The 26,118-nt window shown below is 38.1% G+C and overlaps 1 protein-coding gene across 10 annotated transcripts in view; it reads right to left on the reverse strand.

Moving 5' to 3' along the window:
• Positions 1 to 1,161: 1,161 nt before the first annotated feature.
• The window catches only part of Stxbp5l (syntaxin binding protein 5L), a 229,221-nt gene continuing 204,264 nt past the window's right edge, over positions 1,162 to 26,118 (reverse strand). For all 10 annotated transcript variants that reach the window (XM_057763575.1, XM_057763572.1, XM_057763570.1 and 7 more), the window contains 5 exons: positions 18,927 to 19,287; positions 15,295 to 15,460; positions 11,478 to 11,589; positions 9,636 to 9,856; positions 1,162 to 9,117 (listed from right to left, as the gene is read on the reverse strand). In XM_057763575.1, the coding sequence (XP_057619558.1) occupies positions 9,076 to 9,117; positions 9,636 to 9,856; positions 11,478 to 11,589; positions 15,295 to 15,460; positions 18,927 to 19,287 (902 nt within the window). In that variant the 3' untranslated portion in view covers positions 1,162 to 9,075. The remainder of the gene's footprint in view (positions 9,118 to 9,635; positions 9,857 to 11,477; positions 11,590 to 15,294; positions 15,461 to 18,926; positions 19,288 to 26,118) is intronic.

Raw genomic sequence — 26,118 nt, forward strand, 5'->3', positions numbered from 1 at the left:
ATTTCAAGCTCTAGGTGCAGGCAAGGATTTTGTGAAGAGGACTCTAGTCACTGTCTACACAACAAGGAGGACGGCACAGGATGCAAAAGCTTCCCCACAGCGATGCACACAGTTAGCAAAGACATAGACCACAGATTGGAGAAAATCTTTCCCAGTTATACACATTTAGTCACTGTTCTATTGCTGTGAAAAGACACCACGACCAAGGCAAAAGCATTTAATTGGGGCCTTGCTTACAGTTTCAAAGGTTTAGTCCATTGTCATTGTGGATGGGAGCATGGTACCACACATGTACGGCTCCAGAGTAGTAGCTGAGACTCTAGGGGAAATTTGCATTCAAACCACCGCAACACGCACTGTTGACTGGTGAACAAACATCGATTTACCCCAGGTAGGGAACTGGTGGCACAAAAAGAGGAATGGCTGTGCCCATGTCCAGCTTACTGATCAGCAGGGGGTCACTTACAGCAGCTTGAATGACTCAGAAGCAGTCACATCGTGGAAAGTCCAGGACAGTGACCACAGAAGCCGAAACCCTGGAGTTCCCTGAACAACTTGCAGGCGGCTCAACCGGTTAACACACCTTCTCCAGAGCAACTGTTCCAGCTTCTCAACCCTTGGCCTCGGGGAGGGGTCTCGCAGCTTTCAGGAACATCCTGAGGCTGGGAAATTCTATTCACTCCCTGAGTGTTCCGAGCCTTCCGCCCTCGTCTGGGAGGGGTGGCTTCAAGTCAGAGAAACAGCACACGGCATGCCTACAGAGGGCTGATGTCTGGAAGAGTGAAAGAACTCCAATAGAGAAGCTAGAAACCAATCCACTCTACCAATACAGGTGCCAACGGAATGACCAGGAAGTTCCCCAAAGATTCCATTCAAATAGCACCAATCATATGAAAATGTTCAGCCCCACTAGACGTTAGAGAAATGGCAGTTTAGGACAAACTAAAACTCCATCTCCTCCTGCAGCCATTAAGATAACAATAGCATGGTGGTGGCTTCGCTCCTAGCAACAGAGGCAGAAGCACAATGAAAATGAAAAAAAAAATTAAATTATTTCAGTGACTGGATTCCCAAACAACTCCCAAAGTCCGCTCTTTCAGGCATAAGCAGGAATCCATTTGCTCTGAAATATACAAGATAATACTACTGAATTGCAAATAATACAACAAAATTGAAAATATTTTTATTTCTATAATTTTATTTTGAAATAAGCTCAAATCTAAATAAAAGTTTCAAGAATGGTACAAAGAATTGTAGTCAAGTGGGAAAACCACACTCGAGTTTTGATAATTGCTCCATTTATGTCATGACATTTAGGGTAAGATGTCTCAGATCATGGATTGCATGCAGTTGTCATGGTTTCTGACCTCCTAGATCTGAAACATTCGTCTTTTCTTGTCTTTCATCACATCGGATTGTTCTTACGGGGCAACTGTTTCTAGAATGTCACTTCTCTCTCTCTCTAATGCTTCCACAAGGCTAGCCCCGGCTTGTGTGTTCTGGCAGGGCTGCTGTGCTCTTTTCAGTACATGGTGCTGGTTTGTCCCATTACTGGTAGAACTCTGATCCCTCCATAGCAAATATGGTATCTGCCATGTTTTTGAATGTAAGTTTTTAAACATTAGACAATTTTCTGAAGACACTGGGAGATGATGTAAATCATCCTATGCGGACATCCTCCTTGGCCCCATTAGTTTGAGCACTGACTGATATTTATTTCCCAACATATTAGAATAATAATTATCTAACAGCAATTTTCAAACTCCATTTACATTTAATGGCCGGCAAGATATTGTAGGGAATAACTTTCTCTCCTTCATATTCATTTATCTCAGTATGAATCCATGGGTTCCTGTTGTATTCAATTATTATGTTTGTTTCATGGTTAAAGTATCCCTCACTTGGCCTGTGTACACTCATTCAAGCTGTCTCTTACACTTTTTGACTTGTAGCCATCTTTCTTTGAATACTTTATTTTCTGATACAGAGTATAAACCAGACTTCAAATCAAGACTCTCCAGCTCATTCAGAGGGGAAGAAAATTTGGAAATCAAAATCCAGCACTACTTGTGCATCTTTCTAGTCTTTTCAGTGTCCGGAATTAGGAACTATTATGGACAACATGCACACACCTCAGTATCTATGCACACTTATGTGTATCTATGTATATAAGTACTTATATAGATACAATTATATAGATATGCACAAACGTGAAGTGCACACTGGTAACTCCAATTCTAATTGACATGGCCAGGTTCGTCCTACGTTTCTTTAAGAAGTTTTATTATTTTTAATTGAGAAATAGTAATTACATGTTGATAGGGAATACTTTGATAGTTTTGTGCGTTTACGCATTATGGGATGACGAGACCAGGCTGTGCTGATCACCCCTCGGCTACCGTTCTTGGTGGTAAAAATGCTCTCCTTTACCTACTCTGAAATATGAAAATTATGAACTTCAGTTACCTATACAAACTAAACTTTATAACTCTTCTGGTTTTCTCTTTTAATTGTATACCCTTCCTCAGTTTCCATTAAGTGAGAAGCTTGGCTCCTATCCCCTCAGTGAATTTATTGAAATGCTCAGTTCCTTGATTGAGTCCCGCTGCTGAGTCAAAGGGGTTGTCTTCTGCCTGGCTCCAAAGACCACCTCAAACCCCATGGTCACTGTCCAACTAAGTCTCACCTGCCACCTCCTCACCCCAACTCCGTTTTTCTGTGATGTGACTGGTCCTCTCACCCCGCTCCAGCGTGATCAGCCTGTGTGTGAGGCCCCTCTGCTGCTCACCTGCTCCAGTCTGTGGTCCCCCTTCCACTAGAGCGAATGGCACGAAAGGAAGGGATTGCAGGGAGGAGGGGTGACTGAAGGAAGGAGAGATGGAGGAGGGAAGGAGGCAAAAGAGTGTTGAATGCAGGGCTGTGGGCTTGAGTCGCTGTATTAGAGATGAGATGAACTGGTCCTCCTGGGGAAAATCTGAAATTGAGATTAGATATTTGTCCTTTTACTCAAAATTACTTTTTAGCCTAGGGCTAGCTGTTATTTTTTTCAATTTTATGTAGATCCAACTGTAGGAGAAAGCTTGTGGTGAAGGATGGATTTCCCTAAGATAATTAGAAGGTGGAAGGATAAGGTTGGCTGGCTTAGGCCTCCGGTATAAATCTAAAGAAAACACCAGGGGGGGATTAACTAAACTGGCAAAAGCCAAATGGCTCAGACGCTTTCATCTGAGAATGCTGACCGTGACCACTAGATGGTAGTATAAACTCACAACAAATTTGTTTTTCTGCTTGCGCTGAAAAAGAAGGAAGTCAAGGCCTAATGAGCCTCTAAGCCCTGGGCCACAGCAGTGTCTTATGGGTACTATTAGTAAATTTCCTTCAACTTTCATTCCATCACAAGTACAATTCAGTCAATATCCTTGCAAGTTATCTTTAAATTTTCGCTAAAATGAAAATTTTCACTAAAATTTTTAACATGTCCCCAATTTGATAGAAATTTTGAATGGATGTTTCTAACCCTTTCAATCAATTAACTATAATAGAATTTATACATTTAAGGAACTTGGATTTTGTTTCCTCTTTTGCTCAAATAAATATGTTCTCCCATCCTCTCCATGTCTTTTAAAAACATTCATCCTTGGTAAAACCATAGTTCACAGTTTGCAAATGAGGGCTTTACCTCTATACATTTAATCTTGGCAAAAATTAACAGTTATGACATCATGACATAAGAGAGCATCTATGTACAAACATATACAATTTTATTGATCTCTCTACAGACTACAAGAATTTTAGGTATAGTCACAATTGCTGAATGCAACAGAAAAATAGTAATTTGTCATTTTTTTGAAAAGATGCAAAAATTCTGAAGATGAAAGAAAGATACATCAATGGTGTTGTCTGTCTCTTATTTCCTAGAATAAAACATCACATAATTAAGTACTAAAAATTATAGGTTGTTAGAGATTTTGAACCTGTGTACAACTATCCAAAACCACCACCTAGTGTATCTTCTGGCTTTGCAGTTGAGAAGGGTGGGCCAAGACAGGAGGGGGAGTAGCACAAGGGGAGAGCAGTCAGAATAGTTTCTGTGTGTCCTTGCCTTCCATTGGCTGCCTTCCCCTGGCTGGACCAGTCCTTTCTGGGGGTGTGAACACTTTTTCAGGGCTCTGGTGTTCAGAAGGTGACTTTCCCTTCACTTACATTCCCAATAAACCAAGCGGCCCTGGCTGTTGAGACAACAAACAATTCTCTCTGTTTGCTGAGATCAGGTCCAGTAAGATTCCCATGGCCGAGCAGGGGCCGTTCACCATGTCTGCTCCAGAAGAAGGGTGCGTAATAAACTTGGAGCTGATGTAGTTTGTGATTATTTTGAGAATATTCATTGTCCAGATATTGAGAATTTTATCACTTAGCTTTATGTAGTGCTGAACTTATGGTGATATTTCTTGTATCTTATGTAAAAGACAGTCAAAACTTACAATGTTGACTTAATTAAAGATCAAGTCACAGAGAATATTATAGAGATACAAAGAATTAGTGGCGCTGCCTGGCTAGAAATGTGCACTCACTTTTGTTCTGTGAGAGGCACAGAATAAATGCCAATCAAGACAAGGCTGTGTGTCTTACATTCTGCCTTTCCTGAACCCTTAGAAGGGGCTAAAATATCAGCCCAGAAAGGCAAGAATCTTTCTTAGTTGGTCATAGAGCAGCGCGTAGCGACTTTGGCTCGACATAGACCCACTTTTAGGGCTCTCAAAAATACTGATGCTCTGTTCCAAGTCTAAGACATTTTTAAATCATTGGGAATTGAAAAATCTCAAGAGATTGTTATGTACAGCCAAAGCTATACTTAAATACAAACCAAAGATACAAGCCAAAAAAAGATACAAACATAGGCCTTTGCCTGTGCTGTGGTTGAATCAAAACCGCACTTCCCTCAGACTCTCATAGCCTTCCTGACACCGGCCCCGCCACGCTGCACCTTCTTCTCGGTGTCCACATGAGACCTTATTTAGTTCTTACAGCCAGGGCTACGTGGTCTGTAGATAGGAATACTAAACGATTTAGCAGCCATGCTTCCTAGAATCTCTCATATGAGAGACAATGCTCAACCTACGTTGGTGACAGTTATCTCAGGCACTGATTAGTGTGCATACACAATGCTACCACCTAAGATGAGGCTGAGTGACAGGAGGTGAAGAAGCTGTGAAGCTGGTGTTTTTCCTAACACACAGAGAGCAAGACTGTATCTGACATGCTGGCTTTCTTTGTCACTGCCCTCTGTGAACCAGTGTGATCGGGAATGCTTTGTAGGACAAAGAATATCCTAGAAGTTCTCCTTTCCAGCTAGCTTCATCTTATTACTCTATCCAAATGCCTGAGAGCCAACTATCTCAAAGAACCCACCTTAGTTTTCCACCAATCTCGGGCCTAATCTTACCTTTTGTTTTTTCAAACTGGCACAAATAATGGGTAAATGATACCTTTAAAATGGTATTGGTGGGTCATATAAAAGGGAACCTCATTTTTTAAGGTCTCTTTAAACTTTAAGGTTAGAGACCTAGATTTTATAGAGAATCAATTCCAAAAGATTTGAGAAATGTTTCTAGGATGGAGTTGCTGGACATCGTCTCAGTTTGTCACTGAAGCTTCGCTTATACGACACACAATGGCCCCCATGGTGACTGAGTGCTAAGTCTGGGACTCAGGGAAGTATAGAAGCAAAGTCAGACACACAGCTTTTTCAGGGGATTGAAATAAGTGAGATCACCCTCCACCCAAACTCCAGGACAAGTGGATGGTTTCATAACAGGACCATTGCTTACGTTACTGTGGGAACCAGGGAAACACGTACGTCTTCTATTACATTATTGGTGAATAGAATGGAAGGTCCATTCTCTGCTGAAACGCTAAGGGCTGTTCTGTTGAAGCCTTCTGTTGGTGCTTTGCAAGCCTTGTCTTCAGATGCTGCTTCGTAGACACAATGTAATTAGATGGTAATCAAGACTCAGGGCCACCTTCTGTAGCACTATTAAAGTTTCTGGGGGTAGTTTTCCTTACTATCCAAGACAGAAGAGAGATGAGAAAATGCAGAAGATTAAATGTATCACATTACTCATTTCCCTAGGATAGCCATGATGGCAAAATTGTGGTGGTGGTGGTGGTGGTGGTGATGTGTGTGCATGTGCGTGTGTGTGAAGGTTAATGCAACAGAAAAGTTGAAAGAGAAAAATCACATCTATGGTTAAATTATTGTTATTGCTATCTCTTTGAATTATAAAAATAATTTTGATACAGTAAAACCTCATTAATTTAGATTCTGCTAATCATTGATTTGAGGGATAAATTACTCTTATATTAAGAAAGGGTTTGGCAAACAATTTTGTAAGCACATCTAAGCTTTAAACATTTATGAGAACGTGTTCTTTTTAAGCATGGCAGAAGCACCTACTCCAAATGATCTCTACTTATATTTTGATTTATTTGTTGAAGTCAGAATTTTAAGCATGTCTATCGAATACTGTGGATGTCCCTTTTTGATATATTCTCTGTGTGCTTTGCAGTAGTCTGTAATTGTTAGTTCACTGATTCTTCAAAATTGAGCTCTATTGTATGAATCACACATATAATTTTGGGTGGGAATTCTTTTGCTAAGAGAATGTGCTCTTGTTGCATGCTATTTTCTGTAAAAAACATACATTATGTATTTCACAGTCTTTCTCTTTAAATGATGTAAAATAGTAGCTCTCAACTGGAAGCAATTTTGTCATTTTTTTTCTTTTTACTGTTATTACTAGCAGGTTTCTAATGGCATCTAGAGGGCAGAAGTCAAGGGCACCGTTAACATCCCATAATATGCTAGACAAAAACTTGCACTAATGATGCTGCTATCGAGAACTCTTGCTATAGAACAAGTGAATTTGTGTGGGTGTGTTGTTGAGGATTGAACCCAGAGTTTGAACATGGCAGGCAAGCATCTCTACCCTGAGCTGTATTGCTAAAGCAAGTCAAATATTCCTGGAAGTTTGTGATAGCCATTGAATTCAATGCTACATTGGGTTGAATTTCACTATTTCAAAACAAAAGAAATATTTTATTCTTTTAGATCATTTTATAATGTAGAAATGTTAAAGTATCCAGAAAAATCAGAAACTTGGGTTCTTAAAACAGATAGTATAAATTGTGTGTTGCATTTTGGCTGCCAATGTTTTCCAGGTCCTGGCCTTAAATTCCATTAATATTTTTACTGCATAAATGTGTGTATTGTTTGTATTTCCAAGACAAATTCTCTTATGCTAATACTATAGCAGAAGGCAGACTTATGGAGGGTGTTTTTTAAGAAAAGAGTTCAAGGACTCTAAGAACCGCTACTCTAGTGTCTTTTCTAGCTCTTCAACCACCTCTGCTCTCTTCAAGATTGCAAAGGAAAATTTAAAGAAAGCACCACTTCAAAACAAAAAATATAAAACCAATAAAAATGGCAATTTTGTCTATGAAGTTGGAAGAAATGGTTATGTTTTAAACACCAATGTAACCCAGCAAGGCCTCAAACCACCAAGAGCCAGTAAACAAATCAGCCACATAATTTAAGGTTCTGAAAAGGAGCAACACATTGTCAGGTGAGTCCTATGTTCTGACTTCCACGCATGTTCAATAGAGCGAGTAGGAGTCTCCATTATTTTCTGTGTAGCGCTCCTCTGCTGGGTTGGAACAGATTATTTTATCATGCTAGAGCTGACCTTTACTTTTGAGAGATTTTAAGAAGGTGTTTGGTATTTACTAAGATATTCCTGTGGCAATTTGTGAATCTAATTAGTTAAATTATCTATGGGTTTGTGTTATTCATAATGATGACTATGGCCAACATAGCTAAAATACCACTAGGTTTTATAAAGGTTCCTTTAATAAGCATTGAACCCCAAAGAATTTTCTAATAAAAGCCCTTATCAATCAGAAATCTAATAACTCAGAATCTCTTTCCTAAAACACTAACCGAGGTTTTACTGAATCACATCGACGAGAAGGACCAGTTTGGTCTGTGAATGTCAGGCTGCATAAGCACCTTGGGATTGTAGACCCTATTGGGTTTGAACAGTAATATACTGTGTAACTGGCGGATAAGGATACAAATGGTGCTTTAAAAATATATCGCTTTGGAAACTGAAATTGGGGTATGTGAAATTCCACTCTTTGTGAAATCAGTTCTCAAAACTAACTGCATTATTCCTATAGTCTAGTTTCTGCAAACTTATCGCCAACTCCTCTGGAGACTATAAACCAGGCTGAAAAAATGCTTTGAGGTGAATCAACCCTGCTCGGTTGATGACTGAAAGCAGGAACTCATCCTGAAGGTGACAGACACAGGAGTGAGAGTGGGAGTCCTTCGCTATCCTGGCCAGCCTTGGTTAAGGAGAGCTGTGATGATGTGAGACGCTGTGGGAGAGGAAACTGCTAGTCAGATTCTCGCTGAGAAGAACGCAGTGTCCTAATATACTAAGGAAGGTTTCAGATGAGAAAAACTCTGGGTTTGTTTGGATTCCTTTTCGGATGGGTATGGCAGGTATACTTGAAATGCAGGGTTATCTTCTAATGCAGAATTTTAAATTGTCGGGTGTGGCCCAATTCATAAGAGTAGTTTACCATAAATCCTTTTTCTTCTGATATAACATGCTTTTGTTTCTTTTCCTCTTAAGATGTTAATTTATCATGCAAAGATTTTTTTCATTAAGTGCATTAATGCTTTTGTTTGTACAGGAAATTTCAAATCAAAAGGACTCCCCAATAGTTTTCAAACACAAATTCTTAGCAAATTTCATGCCAAGATGATAGCATCCATTCCACATGGGGAAAAGACAAATTCGCCATTATCTTGGGATTTTTAACCGGGGTTCCAGCTTTTAAGGTGCACAGCGGCTTTGCCTTTGATACGCCTCCGTATGATAACTTCGGATGGACTATAATGGAACATTTTGTAGAAGAAACTGGTTTCTAGCAGTTGAATAGTGATGCTGGGAATAAATTTGGTTTCCCTGAATAATGGATTCTCAAAGCAGTCACAACTTCTTTTGACGGTTAGAACTGGTACCATTTCTTATCCTTGTATTTCAGCATTAACTGAAAAGAGAAAAACAGCAATGTAAAGATGTCATCTTTAAAAGGCTAGTCAGCAAATCAATACTGAGTTAATCATGGAAATTTAGTTAAGTCTCAGAATGTAATAGAGCTGCATGACCTCTTACTTTGTGGACAAGTCCATGTGAGACAGGCTCAAAATCAAATACTTAAGCTGCGCAGACTCAATGGATGGGAAACGATGTTTAATGACAGACGAGATGAAAGATATGAATTCTAGCCTCTCTGACCCTCACCCATTTTGGGGAACTCATAAAATCTCCCTGTGCACCTGCCAAGCAGGTGATACAAAAAACAGACCTAATGTATCAGAATGGATCAATATGCTATGCCCCAAATGAAAAGAGTCTCAATGCAGATTTCTTTTTCTCTGAGTAGAGGGCTATAGTACTTCAGGGATTCAGGTCATGTGGTGCCTCTGCCTAGGCTTCCTTCTACGGGACTCGGATGTTTCCAGTGGCCGCACTGTGAAGACGCCTGCATTTCCGTGGGCAGTTTACCTCATGTGCATGCTTGGAGAACGCTTCTGCACTGGTCATCATTCCTGCGGTCTTCTCTTCCAGCTCACCCAGCCTCTGTCCTCTCTCATCAAGTGCAATTCGGGCTCGGGTCAGCTCTCCCATTACCCCTCCGGCCGCGCCTTTCATCCCTTCTATACTACCTGGTCCGGGAATGTGCTGCGCAAGGCTGCGGGATGCTTTTCCCGCTGTAGCTTCCCCAACTGAGAATTTAAGCCATAGAAATGTGAAACATGTCAGTAATACATACTCAAGATGGCCTCCAAGGCAAAAAAGTACTTTCCTACATTTCTATTACTATCGTGATTTTCACTCAAAGGGTGTCTTGTAACATGTATGTGTATGTCTTAAGATATGAGCGCTTAAGAAAAATGCCTAAGGGAGAAACTGGGAGATATTGTTATCATATGTCTGCGTATATGTGGTGTGTATATGAAACTGAACTTTCAATGTATGCATATGTTCATGTGTTTGTGTGTATAAGCACATGTGTGATCCTGTATGTGGAAGTCAGAGGTTAACCTCAGGTGCTGCCCACCTTCATTTTTTTATACTAAAAAATTGGTTGAATGATTATGACACACACATGTGTGCATGTGTGGGTGCATTATGGGGCTTAGTTCATGTCATGAACTCAATATTAGGTTTGGTGGCAAGTGCCTCCACTTGCTGAGCCATCGTGCTGGTCACATCTTGTTTTTTGAGACAGGGTCTCTTATTCAGCCTGGCATTCACTGAGTCAGAAATTTAGTGAATGTTTTCAGGATGTCACATTGAAAAAGAACCTAGACTTTAGAAAATAAAAGTCTCATTGATATCTAGTTCACATTCCATAAAAGCAACCCTTAATAAAACATAATTCACTGGTTTTTAGTGTCTCATAAAGTTGTATAACTCTAACTACTATCTGATTGTAGAATATTTCCAATTTGCAAAAGAAGCCCCAAACTCATGGGCAATCACTCCCCACTATCTCCTTACCCCAGCCTCAGGCACCCACTGATTAACTTTTAGTACCCATGAGTTTGCCTATTCTGGACAACTTATATGAATGGAATCATAACATGTGGCCCCTTCTCTGGCCTGGCCTCTCTGATATTTGTGGAGTTCTATGTTGCCACATATACTACAATATTCCCTTTGTAGACTAAAATAATATTAAACTATAGGATGGAAACTATGTCTTTTTGCACAGTTATAAATTCAAGACAAAGGGAGTTTTGATATGCAAAACTAAATGGAGGTGGCATTGTCTGAAATTTTATTTTAGTCTGTCCTCTGAAAATGGTTATTTTTTTTTTGTGTCTCCTATTGCTTTTTGATTACTTTTCATCAGAGTTTCATGAGTAGATTTTCAAACTAGTTTTTTCCCCCTATGGCACCAATACACTTGGCATATGAATGAAGTAGAATCCATTTTCTAGCAGTGGTAATAGAAAAGCAGACTAAAACGATTTTTCAGAATTAAAAAGACAAATACTGTCAACTGCTCATGAAACTAGGACCTATCTACAACTGGGATGCTTTTTGGCTTGCTCATTACTTATTTGAAATATATATATACAAATATAATTGTATATTATATATTGCATATATAATACATGCATATTGAAATACATATATACATAATTTGTCATTAATTATTTTCTAATATAGTAACTAATTTCATTCATGTTTACTAAACAATAATTTTCAAAATATGAGAAAAATAATATTCAAACTTTAATATAGAAACAAAGGCACCTTGGTCTAGAATTTGTGATACACACACACACAGAGGTTTTCTAGTTTGTGATGGGTTTATATAATAAGAAATTTACTCACAGAGCTCCTCTCTGTCAAAGGTCTGCCCACTTCCACCAAACAGCCCCTTGAGAAAGCCTCTATTTTGAGCTTCTGGTGTCTCTATGGGAGTAAACAAATCGCCTAACATGTCCTGTACCAATTAAGAAGAGAGTATTAGAGCAACTAAGATGAAATTGACAGATGGAAAAGTAACACTGTGATATGTTATAGTATATCACGAAGACAGCCTTTCCATGTCTTTGCTATGTGGTTGTTGCTTGGTACACAGTTCTGACCTTATTTCCTTAGAGACCATGAGTAAAGGAGAAAAACAAAACTTTAGACAGTCCAGCCATGAGCTGCATGGAACAGACCCTGGGAAATCACCTAATGCCACTGTCCTATGTCACTACCAAGTCTCTGGGGCAAGGAGGGAGCAGACTCTGCACTCAACTACTCTGCTGATAGCAGTAGAAGATCCAGCACAACTCTTATCTCCAGACACCAAGTCCACTGATTAAGACAAGACCCAGAGAACCATAGAACCATGTGAGCATCATGTGGTCACTGACATGAACTGAAACTCACTGGAGATACTCACGCTAAGACTGTGAACCCTGGCAGACAGGCAGAACTTCCCTAATAAGATGAGACTAGACAGCTGGGACTGTAAATAAAATATGGGTATGGCTGCATCAGAGTCTCTGACATTGAAATCCACACAGGATGTATATGAGCATCCAGCACATTAAGAAGACAGTAGCTGGCCAGCTGGAGATTATTCTGTTGGTTATCCCGTCTTGAAGTCTAGGGTATGCCATTTATTTTTATTTTGTTTGAATTCATCCAGGAACTTATTTTCCCCTCTGTTTTAATTGAAAATTCTTAGAAATCATTCTTTTGAACTCTTTGTCTGGGATTTCACTGAACACATCACACTCCTGTGGAATCCTCTTAAAGGAGGACTGGCCCCTGTTGTCACCTGGGCAGACGTTCAACCAGCAAGGAACCTGCATGAGCTCCACTGGGGCACTGCTGGTTGGCAAATCTGCTTTAACAGATCTGAGCTAGACACACAGGCATCTGCTCTCCGAGCAGCAGGGTTAGATCCTTAAGACAACTTAAGGAGAGGAAGAAAGCAAGATCCATTCCAGTACAGAAGAGAGACTGACTGACACTGTAATACAGTTTCTAGTTTACATTGTCTCATTGTTAAAGACTTCACTCTTGCATATTTCTTTAATGGTTTTACTTAATTTGTATATTCCTCACATTTTAAAATTATTCTACTTTCACCTATTCCATTTAGTTCTCTGTACTATTTTTATTTAAAACTCATATACTTTCCCTCAATCCTATTTAACTTTCTCTTTCCTCAGTCCTTCTTCATGACTTATTAATGATAATTTTCTACAGATTTAATAATCTTTAAACTCCATTTATTCTACTAACCTATAGACATAATGCTAAATAAATGAAAAACTCAAAGCATTTTCACTAACATCAGGAAAGAGATGCTGAATTCTTTACTCTTTCTCTAGATAGTGCTTGAAGTATTAGTAAAAACAACACGAGAATAGAAAACAATCAACAACCAAGTTCGATGGACTAGTAAAGGAAGAATTTAAATCATTCCCTTTTTCAGTATTATGTTCCTTTATACAGGAGACCTAAATCTAATGACTCTACCAGAAAACTCTTAGGAATAATAAACCTTTACAGTCAACTAGCAAGCTATAAAATAAAGACACAAAAATTAATAGCTTTCTTAAATGTCAATAATAAAAATGCTAAGAAAGAAGCACAAAAGACATCAAACAGCCAAAGCGATTCTGAGAAAGAGGAACAATACTGGTGGTGTCACTGTCCCTGATTTCAGTTATACTATAAGCCATAGGAACACAACCAGAATTCCACTAGCATCAGAACAGACATGTAGATCAATATAACAGAACAAAGGGCCAGAAAAAAATCCATTCAGCTACACTGATAGAACTTTTTACAAAGAGGGCAGAAACATTTTGGAGAAGAGACAATTTCTTCAACAAATGGTGCTGGGAATACTGGATAGTATTATAAAAAGATGAGAAAGATCCATGCCTCCCACCCTGAATAAAATCAATTAAAATTGATCACATATTAATGTGAGACCTGGAACTTCGAAATTCTTATGAGAAAAGATTTCAAATTATAGGCATATGTAAGGACTTTCTGAAAAGAATGAAAATAATTAAAGAAGTAAAATCAAGAATTTGCAAATGAGATTTATTAAATTAGTGTGATTCACAACAAAGAAAAAATGGGTAAGTAGACTATAGAATGGGAAACATCTTTGCTAATTTATAGCAGACAAAGATTAATATGTAGAATGTATAAGTAACTAAAAATACCAGAAAACCAAACAAATCAGTTAACAAATGGGCTAACAAAATAAACACAGTAATCAAATAATGGGACAAATGCCCGGTAATCATATGGAAAAATAATCAATACGCCTAGTCATTAGGGAATGCAATATCACCCTAGTGAGAATAGCAACCATCAGGAAAATAAATAGCCAATTCTGGCAAGGATGAGCTAAAAAGGGAACTTGTATACTGCTATATGTGAGAATACAAATTAGTCTGTCTGCTATGGAAATCAGTATGCTCATGGAGATTCCTCAAAAAAAAAAAAAAAAAAACCCAACAGAATATAGGACGCAGTTATAGTATGATCCAAAGGGCTTTAACATACCGCAGTGATACTAACGCAACTTTGTTATTTTTTTGCAGCAGTATTTGTAACAGGCAAGTTAAAGAATGAGTGTAGGTGTCCATTAACAGAAGAATGGATAGAGAAAAATGTGGTATGTTCATACAGTTGAATTGTACTCAGTCATAAGGAATAAAATAACTGGGGTTGGGAATTGGGTCAGCAGTTAAGAACACTGGCTGCTCTTTAAGAGGACCCTGGTTTGACTCCTAGCTCCTGAGAGCTGTGTATAAACAGGGGTTCAGATGATATGACATGGTTTCCTGGCCTCCATAGGCACCAGGCACACACATAATGTACAGATAAAGATGCAGGCAAAATATCCACACACATAAAATAACAATAAATAAACCTTAAAAATTTAAAAAAGAATGAAATTCTGTTTTCAGGAAAATCGATGCAACTGGCGATTATTATGTTAAGTGAAATAAATCAGATTAAGAACAACAAATAATACATGTTCTTTTCCGTTTGTGGATCCTATATCTTACATAAATATATAAAATTGCACAGGCACACAATACACACTCCATGTATGTAAAACCTAGACTCTCTGAGAAATAGAATAATAGGAAGGGGGAGGGGGAGAAGGGAAATGTATGCAAGAATGAATCCAATCAAAGTACACAGTGCATAAACCTGTCGTTATGAAAACCAACTATGTACAAGAATCCAATATAACTGTGATTAAAACAAAGCTCCTGAAATAAATACATTTCAGTTCATCTACTACTGTAAATGATCATAATTATCATTCATCATAATCATGATCCTCTTATTACTTCTGAGTGTACCTAGAACCATACTAGAAGTTGGTAGGATTACATTGAAAAATATATATTCAAAACATTTTCTAGGAAAGGTGTATTTATTGTCTGGCCCTATGACACTTTATAAATGTCTCTTTCATTATTTCCCTCACTTAACACTCACATCTATTATTTATTTAATATTTTAATTTTTATTGTTTTTAATTTTTCTATTTTCTAAAAATATATTTATTTACTTTACATCCTGGCTACAATTTCCCCACACTCCTTTCCTCCTAGTTCCTCTCCCCAAATCCCACATCTATTTAGATTTATGAAGGAACTTTACCTACCTGAATATTATCACACATTTCTTGGCTATATGTTAACCGTTGAATTTCAGTAGGAGAGACAAGGTATAGCGCTTGGCCTTCATTAGTAAAACAAAATGTCCGTGCTATCCTCATGTCTGTCAGTGGCAAATAATTTACATCCAACATTGGGCGAAGGCTAGGTAAGCTGAATAGGAAAACAATTAGTAAATCTACATCTCATATTTTCTTTGATATAAATATTTACTTTAATAAAAATAATATTTAATAAATAATACTGTAATAATAAAGTCATCATTTTATGCTTTTTCTTTATAGCATCTTTAAAGATTAATAATGAGTAGACTTTCCAATATAATCACATGTACACACACAAATTTGAGCACAGTTCTATCTTAGCCCATACAAATGTTTTGCAAGTGTCCCTAGAAGATTAATATAGAGGCCTATGGTCTCTCTAAGCACAACTCCTTAGTATTTGATCTTATGTACCAATAGACATGTGTGGGGTCAGTCCAGTGTGCCCGGACATAGAGCTCCATCCCTTAGTCCCTCTTCACTGGAAGTGAAACCTTCCTGTCTCTTAGGGCATCTGTATTGAATACGACTAGTAAATAGACACGGCCAAAGCTTGAGGAATGAGTTGTAATAAGTAACAGATTAGCATCTAAACATGGGAAAGACTACATCTGTAGTTACTTCCTAGCCTATCCTGCAGCTATAATTTTGATAAGATAGCCCTAGAAAGGTCCTTTTGGATAATGTAGTAAAAGCTAATTTATAATCCACTATTGAAAAGAAACTCCACAGTTTTTCATCATTCCTTGAAGTCAAGGGCAGAGAGAACTTCTCTTGTTTAATCCTCAGACTTGGGAACTATGTTAATTCTTCATGTACTCTGGTTTTAATTTATCCTAGAATACAGATAGCATTCCAGAAGGTACCATTTTTCTTTTAAAAAATATTTTGTAACTACATTCTGAGACCCAAAATTTTACTATATAATATGGAGACTGAAATCTATCTTATTGGAATAGCATTTATTGAGGTTCCAGCACCATGCTGCCTGGTATTTTATCCACCAACTAGTCACATGACTATTGAGCAAGTAGACGATCCTTGGATAGTCACTGAGGTCTGCTGAAAGTATGAACTGCTCGCTGGATTTCAAAGACTTAGTAGTCAAAACTATCCGAAATATGAACGATATATAATGGCTTAATATAAATCTTGAGTAACAAACAAGCTGAGAGGAAAGGACATCTCACACACCTGTAAATACACATCCCCTGTAATTGATCACACACACACACCCATAAATACACGTCCCCCATAATTGAAGCGAGTCTATGGGTTAAATCATTTACAAGCAGGATGGAGTGGTCTTCATTGGAAATCTCTGAAAATAGTTTTAGAAAGAATCAGACATCTATGAGAATAAGGAAGCCATGATTGCCTTTCCCCCCAAAAGTTTCTCCCTCACTAATTATAGATGTCTTCATGTTAGAAATAATGAAACAAAATAACATGAAAATCTGGTCTTCCTCTTGAGCGACCTTTCTGCTTCTCTACTTTCTATTTACACAACATTTTCTGAAAGAGTAAACTATGGTGGGCTAAGGGATCAGACAGTAAAGGTTTCAGGCTTGGGCCTGCAGCAGCTCCTTCACAGTTCTCTTTGTAGTGCAAAAGTAGCCATTGCCGACAGATGAATGATGGGTGTGGCTGTGCCACAAGACGCGTTCTTTTCAAACACTTGACTTCATAGAATTCCCATCAACCGTATCCTCTGGCTTTTTTAAATCATTTCAATCTTGGCTTGCAGTCTGTACAGAATCAGACTGATTTGTCATCATTTTCCAACTTCTTACTGCACTACTCTCTATCCTTGCCCCCTGAGAGCTGTTCCCAGCATCACCATGCTCCTAACACTCGCTTTTTGAACGGGTTTCACACAGCCAGTCTCGCCTCCAATTTACTATGCAGCAGAGAATTACCTTGAATTTTGGAACCTCCTTCCTTCACTGCTGGAATTCTAAGCATGCTTAAGCATGACCAGTTTATAGTTCTGTCCCTGGTGTGCTAATTCTTTGACTTTTCTGCTACATGTGCTACCTCTTGACCACCTCTTTATTGTGATAATCTTTTTATTGCAGAAGGTTGTGCTATTCAGGGCCTTTTCTTATTTCTCTTCTGACTTCATAACCTTCTTCTTTGGAGTTTCTTTCCTCCAGTACATAAATGTAGAGACTGGTCCCAAGCTTCTATCTCTGGTACAGTCTACTTTTTATTTCTTTATGTAGGAACTCTTAATGGCTACGTTTGCTATTATCAGTGTTCCTACATGATGCTCAAGCCTGCATTTTCCCAAGAGACTGGACCCTAAATTGCTATCAAGCATCTGCTGGATGGCTTGGAAGCACCTTAAAAGTCGAATTTATTTTTAATCCATTGTCAAACTCCTTATTCTCTGTTTTCAACTTCCTCTCACTTACTTACCTGCTAATAGCATTACTGTAATACAAATTCCCCTAAATCCTGGGTGTTAGTGATCTTCTTTACCTTGTTTAACAAATCAGCTTTGCATGCAGCAAGTTTCCCTCTTCCTTCAGCTCTGCTCCTTCCTTGCTTTGTAGTACAAGAGTCTTGAGTATTTTCTAGTACACATCCAGAGAAGGCTAACTACCTGCTTTAAAGTCCCATTTCTTACAAATTTAGTTCATCACTCATGGTCCTCAAACATGTATGTCAACCTGCCTCTCCAAGTTACTCTTTTTCTATTATACATTTAGTGATCCAATGCTTTTAAACTTTGGGGACTTTGTTTGTCAAAAGAAAATTCAACTTATATATCCTCTACTGGAAATTCCATTTCTGTTTTCTAATTATTTGTATATTTTCATATGTTGCTAATTTTATCTCCTTTTAAATGATTTGGAACAAGGTGAGATATTGACAAGAATGACAGTTACCTCTATAGTATATTGAGTAAATTTCATTTTCTTGTAGCTTATTCATCTAATGACCAACCACAGCATTGCTGAATCCATAAACTCATTAGGTAATACTTTATGCTTCACAAGTTTTATATGATTTCATTGAGTAAAATGAACTCTCTAAGTTTATATCTTATTTTTAATGTGTTTCATGGCTTTTAGTTTACCAGTGAGTGTTAATATGATTTTTCCTATGCTTTATGCCTTCAAACAAATTATTTTACTTTAATTTCTAATATGTAACATGAAAGATGAAAATGATACTTGTCAGTGTCCTAAAAAGCTTTGAGAATCAAGTGAAATTCTCTGTGTAAATTTCTTATATAATAGTGAAAGCAACAGATAATTTTACTTCCATATAGCTTCTGAATCTAGTGCCTAACATATTCCCAATACCTGCTTGTTAAATTAATGTACAAATGATTGGGAATCATTCTTTCCTTGGATTCTTTGATGTCAACTATATATTTATATATATTATGTCAAAATTTTATATATGTATATATTATTATATTATCAGTAAGTATTTGGCAAGTATTTATAAACAGAACGAACATCTATCAGGTTACTTCTCTTCAACAGTATGAATATACTTCTCACCATTATTTCTTGCTAGCATTGTTATAACTATCAGCTAACAATAAACATGCCAAGTACCTCATTATCATGATATGCCCGTTTGCACAAAAGCAGGCCAAGCAGGCACTGTTACACATGACCACCACCTCTGCTTGCAGTATGAAGGAGGCCTCTGTGATGTTGTGAACATAAAGGCAGGTCTGAGACGGCAGTGAGAAGACTTTGGCTTGTTTCTCTGAGCAGATTATTGCATACTGATGGTCGCCTGTTTCTTGGGATGCACTGGAGTAGTTCATAACCAGTTTCCTCTTCCACGTTTTCTCATTTTCGTCTGTGTTGTTCGGATCCCTCCATACTTCATATGGAGGCTGCATTAAGCTGCCAGTTCTGTCCATGCAGGAAAATGTTAGCACAGCTCCTTTCAGTGAGAGGAGTGTACCTGTAAAACAAATCGTACCACTCGCATGTGAGAGCCCTTCTAAAGCGGCTGAACATTTCACACCACAACAGTTTACAGGAATAGGCTTGTAATTTGTAATATACAAAACCAGCATGTTTGTGAGTTAATCTGCTGTAACAACTTGTGCTAAAAAAAATGTAGGTCTAAATTTAGTTTAAACTATTTGCCAAACTTGTTCACTATATTGCTGAGAAAAAAGGTCTGGAAGGATGATCACACTAGGGACAGGCCATACAGCTTGGACTGCAGCCTTGGTTACAGTTACTATTAAGCATGAATTAGATTCGGGTTTCCTGATTCGAACCCCAATATTCTTTTTTTTTAAATTCAAAATGCCTTTTATTATCTTTTTGATTAATATTATTTTAATTAAAATAGAATTATATCACTTTCCCTCTCCCTTTCCTTTCTCCAGCACTTCCAGTGAGCCCCTCCCCTCTTTCCCACCTCTAGACCAAGAACCACAGGCAGCTATACTGGGAGAAGAAGAATTATCCTCTCCCATGGATGAACCCCTTATTGGTTGTTCAATTCAGAGTGGTCACCTCTGAAAACATACACAGGATTTGTTTTTCATTATGCTATAAAGTTCCATTAAAACCCATAAAAATTTAAAAGGCAAATTTTTAGTATGTGTATAACTTTATTTTTTCAAGTGAGTTAAACTATAAAAAAGGGTACTACTACCTGTTTCCAATTTCCTTTTTGATGCTTGTTTGCTAGAAAATGCTTTTTAATTGTTATGAAATTAAACCCTCAATAAATATTATGTGATCTCACATTCCGAGTTACTCCATGCCACCAATTTTGTACTTGACCTTTTATCTTAGCTAAAAGGTCAAAAAGTGACTTCAACTTTATCTATCTATCTCTATCTATCTATCTATCTATCTATCTATCTATCTATCTATCTATCTATCTATCTATCTATCTATCTATCTATTTTCCAGGCAGGATTTCTCTGTGGAGCCTTGGCTGTTCTTGAACTCACTCTGTAGACCAGACTGGCCTCAAACTTAAGATCAACCTCCCTCTGCCTTTGAGTGCTGAGATTAAAGACATGCGCCACTGTGCCTGGAGCGAGGCCACTTTTAATGGTGTGACAAACAAGTTCTTCTGTGAATACCATTGGTTAATAAGGAAGCTGCTTTGGGCCTATAAACAGGGCAGGATAGAGCTAGGCGGGAAAACTAAACTGAATGCTGAGAGAAAGAAGGCAGAGTCAGCAAGAAGCCGTGTAGCTGATGCCAGAGACAGATGGCTGCACTGGATCTGCCAGCAGTCTATGACCTCGTGGTGATACACAGATTAATAGAAATGGGTTAACCAAAAATATAAGAGCTAGCTAGCAATACACTTAAGTTTCTGTGTGATTATTTTAGGGCTGAGCAGCCGGGAACGAACTAACAGCCTTCCTACTACAAAGTTCTTTTAACAAAATAACTAGGGATAGAATCAGGGCTTGTGGAATGCAAAACTTTATTACTTTTGGCCTCTAATAGAATAATTTTAAAGTTTTGTCTTTTTAAAATAACTACTTTCAACTCTTAGGCAAGTTTATGTAACTTGATTCAGAAAAAGGGATTATTTACCTGTTTTTCTCATGGTATGGAAAATATCTATATGTAATTATGTATAATTAACATATGCCAATAATATATCAAAAGAGAAAAGTATTCAATTTGTTTGTCCATTTATTGACTGAATTACTTACTCTTGGTACTCTTTCAGTTCTTTATGTATTTTGGTTATTAGCTCCTTGTTGAACAGCCAGCAAAAATTTCTTCCCATTCATTATCTCTTCTACTCTTCATTTTGCTGTGAAGAACCCTTTTAATTTGATACAATCCAATTTGTCAATTTTCCCCATTTTTATTGATCATTTGGGTTCTACTTGGAGAACCATTGCCTGTAATTAAATGTTGAAGTATTTCTTTCTCCTATGTCTTTTAAAAAATAGTTTCAAAGTTTCAGGTTCTATGTTAAGGTCTTTAATTCCATGCAATCTTATTTGACATGATTTTAGGCTAGGTTGCCTAATCTTTGCTTCTCTGATTAATTTCCTTAGGGATGATTTCTAAGGTTCTGTGGATTTTAAACAGAATTTAGCCAGGACTGGGAGGTCAGCTGCAGCTTGTAGTTTCTAATACAGCAATTCAACATAATAATATTAGAACGGAGGAAGAAACACAATGTGATCAATTACGAAGTGTAGTGAGCAGGGATTCAGGAAACTCAGCTTCAGATCTACTCCTCTCTCCAGCTTGTTTGAAGCATGCTATTTATTCTCTCTGGGCTTCATTTTATTAATTGTTAATAAGGAAACTGCAATATATTAATACACAATCAGGACATGCAATAGTTTGTTAGATTAGCATCACACAAGGACTTGGTCAAAGTGCAAATCCTCAGACTATCTTAGACCTACTGAACCAAAGGGTCTGGGGTGGGGTCCTTTGATCCCTATCACAGCAATACCTTCAAATGATTCTGATACAAACAAAAGTGAAGTATTGAAAGAGATATAGTATGTATGTGTTTCCCAGCTCCCAATTCAATGATTGACCACTCTTCAAACTTCCATATTAATAATGCTAAGACTAGCAAGGCTATCTATGTGAAAACATTCCTTTTAAAAAAAGAAAAGTGGGATTTTATTTTTAGTAGTATACTTTTTAGTTACTGATTCAACCCCTTACTAGTTCTGGGTCTGTTCAGACTTTCTACTGACTCAGAGTTTGGTGCACAGTGTATTTCCAGTGTTGTACTTATTTCTTTTAGGTTGTCTGGTGTGTTGGAATACCAGGATAACACAACCATGATGAGGTACAACCTCATATCTGTTAGGATAACCATTATAAAATCATCAAAAGATAATAATGACGGCATTATGTGGAGAAACTAAAACATACACTGTTGGTATATCCACACATGCAAGGTACATGTGTCAGAACACAGTCCAAGAATGGAGTAGTGTGAGGAGAATTCTGAGTGCTTGTGAGAAAATGCCAGGAAAACAAGACAAGAGTCTTATGACCTCAGTTTCTACAAACACATGGAATTTGTTCTCAGTATATGCTTTAATTTGCCTCTCCTGAGCATAGCACATAGGAATGAGTTTACTTCTGATTATTTATTTCAACTGGCTATTGTTATTTATTTGTAGGCCTCTGGAAAAACATGTTTTTGCCACATTTGATTTGTTCTTGTGATTATATACAGCTTGAACTCACAAAAACTTTATGTAGGGGACTGTTCTTAACACTCAGGGTATAAAGTGTCTGATACTCTGAATAAAGTTGGCTATTGCATGAGACTTGAGTCTGACTTATTTTTAGGCTTCATTCTCTTATCTTAGAAGAGCTCTCTAGTGACTTGGTTGTTCTGCTTTTCTGATCTTCAGGTTGAACCCCAATATCTGTTTCTGGGTTTTCATTATTTTTGCTACTTTTGGCAATATGGGGCTCGAACCCACAACCCTGAGATTAAGAGTCTCATGCTCGACTGCCCCATGTTGGGTGCCAAATTTAGCAGAATTAATAAAAACCCAGAAACAGATATTGGGATTCAACCTGAATGTCAGAAAAGCAAAACAGCCAGTCACTGGCTATTACCTCTACTTCAGTCTGAAATAGTGATCCTGCCTCCAGGAATCTCAGAATAAGACTATTTTTGATAGTTGTCTCCTCCCATCTTACATTCCTCTCTAGGGGTAGGATTAAAGGCATGCATCACTACCACCCAGTTTCTATGGCAAACTAGTGTGGCTACTGGGATTAAAGGTGTGTGTCACCACTGCCTGGTCTGTAAGGCTGATGAGTGAAGGTATCCCTACTCTCTGATCTTCAGGCAAACTTTATTAAAATAGAAATGAAATAGCACTACAATCCAAGGTTCCACTGCCATTTAGAGCAGTAAATAGACATGGGCAGGCATGAAGATGTAAAAAAAAAAAAAACTAAAAATGAACTAACATATAATCAAGCAATATAGCACTGGGGTTGTAACCCAGCACCATGAAGATACACGTACTCCTATGCAGTGCTACTCAAAATAGTGGAGATGTGGAAACAACCTAAGCCTAAGCAGAGGAATGGATTACAAAAAGTCATATATAGATGTGTAGTGGTATATTATTTGTATTTTGATAAATATTGCCTGAAGGCCAGAGACAAAGCTAAAACTGCTAGAGGTCAGGCAATGGTGACACACACTTTTAGACACAGGATTTGGGAGACAGAGTCAGATGGATCTCTGGGAGTTAAAGCCCACCCTGAACTACACAAGATCAATGCAGAAACAAATCTATGCTCACCCCTTTAATCCAAGTCCTAGGGAGTCATACACTTTTAACCCCAGCACTAGAGGGAATATAAAATGGGAGGAGATAGAGGCTTAGGCTGCTTACCTGTAGTCGCCCAGTTTTGGTAGAGATTAAGACCTCTCTAGTGGCTTGACTGTTTTGCATTTATGGTTTTTAGGTTGATCCCCAGTTTATGTCTCTGAGTTTTTATTATTTGTGCTACATATATGCTGTTGCAACATTGTTTAATCTTAAAAGAGAGCAGCTCTCTAATATTAAAAGACATCGATGGTATTTCATTTAGTAAAATAAGCCAGCCACAAATGGGTAAATTCTGCGTGATTTTACTAATATGAGGCATTCAAAACAGTTAAACTCATATGTGCTAAGAATAAACTGATGGTATCTATGAATGGTAAAAATGGTAACGAGGACTTGCCAATAAATTAATATAGCATTTAAATTATGTAAGGTAAGTTATAGAGATGTGCTGTGCAGTACTGTATTATAGATAATAACACCATGGGGGGTTTTAGAACTGAATGGGGTGTAGAACAGAGAATGAATATGAAAATAGATGAGGAACAATCATCAATCACAGAACAACAACAGAGTCAGTCAACGGACTGTGAGGAGGTAAAGCAGTCTCCAATCTCAGTTTGATCTTTTTGTCATCTTTCCTCCTTAGGAAATTCCACACCCTTTTCTCTGTTTACTTCCAGTTATTCTTTTTTTATTTTAATGGTTAATTATGAAACAAACATAAACCTAGCACTGTAGTTTTCTTCTTTTCAATTAATGAATTTTAAACAGCAGTATCATGCTTACAGAAAATAAAGCATATCATATACAGCACCCATATGTCTTTCCCTTGTTTCTCTTACCATTAATAGCTTGTATTAGTAGGCTGTATTTGTTAAGCACTTGGGACTGACTTGTTATCTGAATACTTTTCTTCCCCAAATTGTGTTGTGCTACAGTAAAATAATGGCTAAATGTAAATAAAATAATGCTAACGTAAAACAATAAGGGCCAAACTCCAGAAGTTCTGGTCCAGAACCAGTTACAATAAAACCAGGCCATGTTTCATTATTTCTGCATCCTGTTTGTTTCCCCCCTAACTGATGCAGAGCCTGCAGGGGACCCCATAGGATGCCTGGCACATATTGGATGTCCAATATATATAAGCATTAAGTTAAAGAATAGATTTGAATTGGTGATTCATTCTGACCTTGCTGATCTGACTCTAACTTCAGGAGAATAAAAAATTCATATTTTCTTACAATTAGAAATGCTTTAAAAAGTATTTTTCTCTATGCCATATTGGCTCAAAACATGTTGTTTTTAGTAGTGTAGAGACAAGGGGTCTCTAAGTTTGCCACACTCACGAGCTGACTATCCTGCCTGCCACCTACATCTATCTATGTAACACAGGTTAATGCCAGAGCCCGACTCTCTCTAACCTGCCATGCTACATGGACTGTTTAAAAAATCTCTTACCCTTTGTCTGTAATGGAGGAATGGATGAAGAAAGTGTGGAATATATACATATTAGAGTACTACTCAGCAGTAAAAAACAATGACTTCTCGAATTTTGCATGCAAATGGATGGAAATAGAAAACACTATCCTGAGTGAGGTATCCCAGACCCAAAAAGAGGAACATGGGATGTACTCACTCATAATCGGTTTCTAGCCATAAATAAAAGACATTAAGCATATAATTTGTGATCCTATAGAAGTTAAATAAGAAAGTGAACCCAAAGAAAATCATATAGTCATCTGCATGGAGAGGGGGAAGTAGACAAGATTGCAGGGCAAAAACTGGGAACTTGCGGGTGAGGTGGCATGGGGCAAAGGGGAAATGGGATGAGAAACATGAGAAGGGGAGGATGGGAGGAGCTCGGGGGATTGGGATGGTTGGGATATAGGAAGGGAGGATACGGGAGCAGCGAAGTGTATATCCTATCTAAGGGAGCCATCTTAGGGTTGGCAAGAGACTTGACTCTAGAGGGGTTCACAGGTGTCCAGGGAGATGTCCCCAGCTGGTACCTTGGGCAACTGAGGAGAGGGAACCTGAAATGACCCTGTCCTATACTGATGAATGTCTTACCTATCACCTTAGAACCTTCATCTGGCGATGGATCGAGGTAGAGACAGAGACTCAATTTGGAACAACGGTCTGAGCTCTTAAGGTCCAAATGAGGAGCAGAAGGAGGGAGAACATGAGCAAAAAATCAGGACCACGAGGGATGCACCCACCCACTGTGACAGTGGAACTGATTTATTGGGAGCCCACCAAGGCCAGCTGGTCTGGGACTGAATAAGCATGGGTTGATTCCGGACTCTCTGAGCATGGCGGACAATGAATGCAGATGAGAAGCCAAGGACAATGGCACTAGGTTTCAATCCTAATACATGAACCGGCTTTGTGGGAGCTTAGCCTGTTTAGACGCTCACCTTCCTGGAAGTAGATAGAAGACCTTCGTCTTCCCGCAGGGCAGAGAA

Source organism: Chionomys nivalis, chromosome 3 (genome assembly GCF_950005125.1).
Source record: "Chionomys nivalis chromosome 3, mChiNiv1.1, whole genome shotgun sequence".
NCBI classification, from domain to species: Eukaryota; Metazoa; Chordata; class Mammalia; order Rodentia; family Cricetidae; genus Chionomys; species Chionomys nivalis.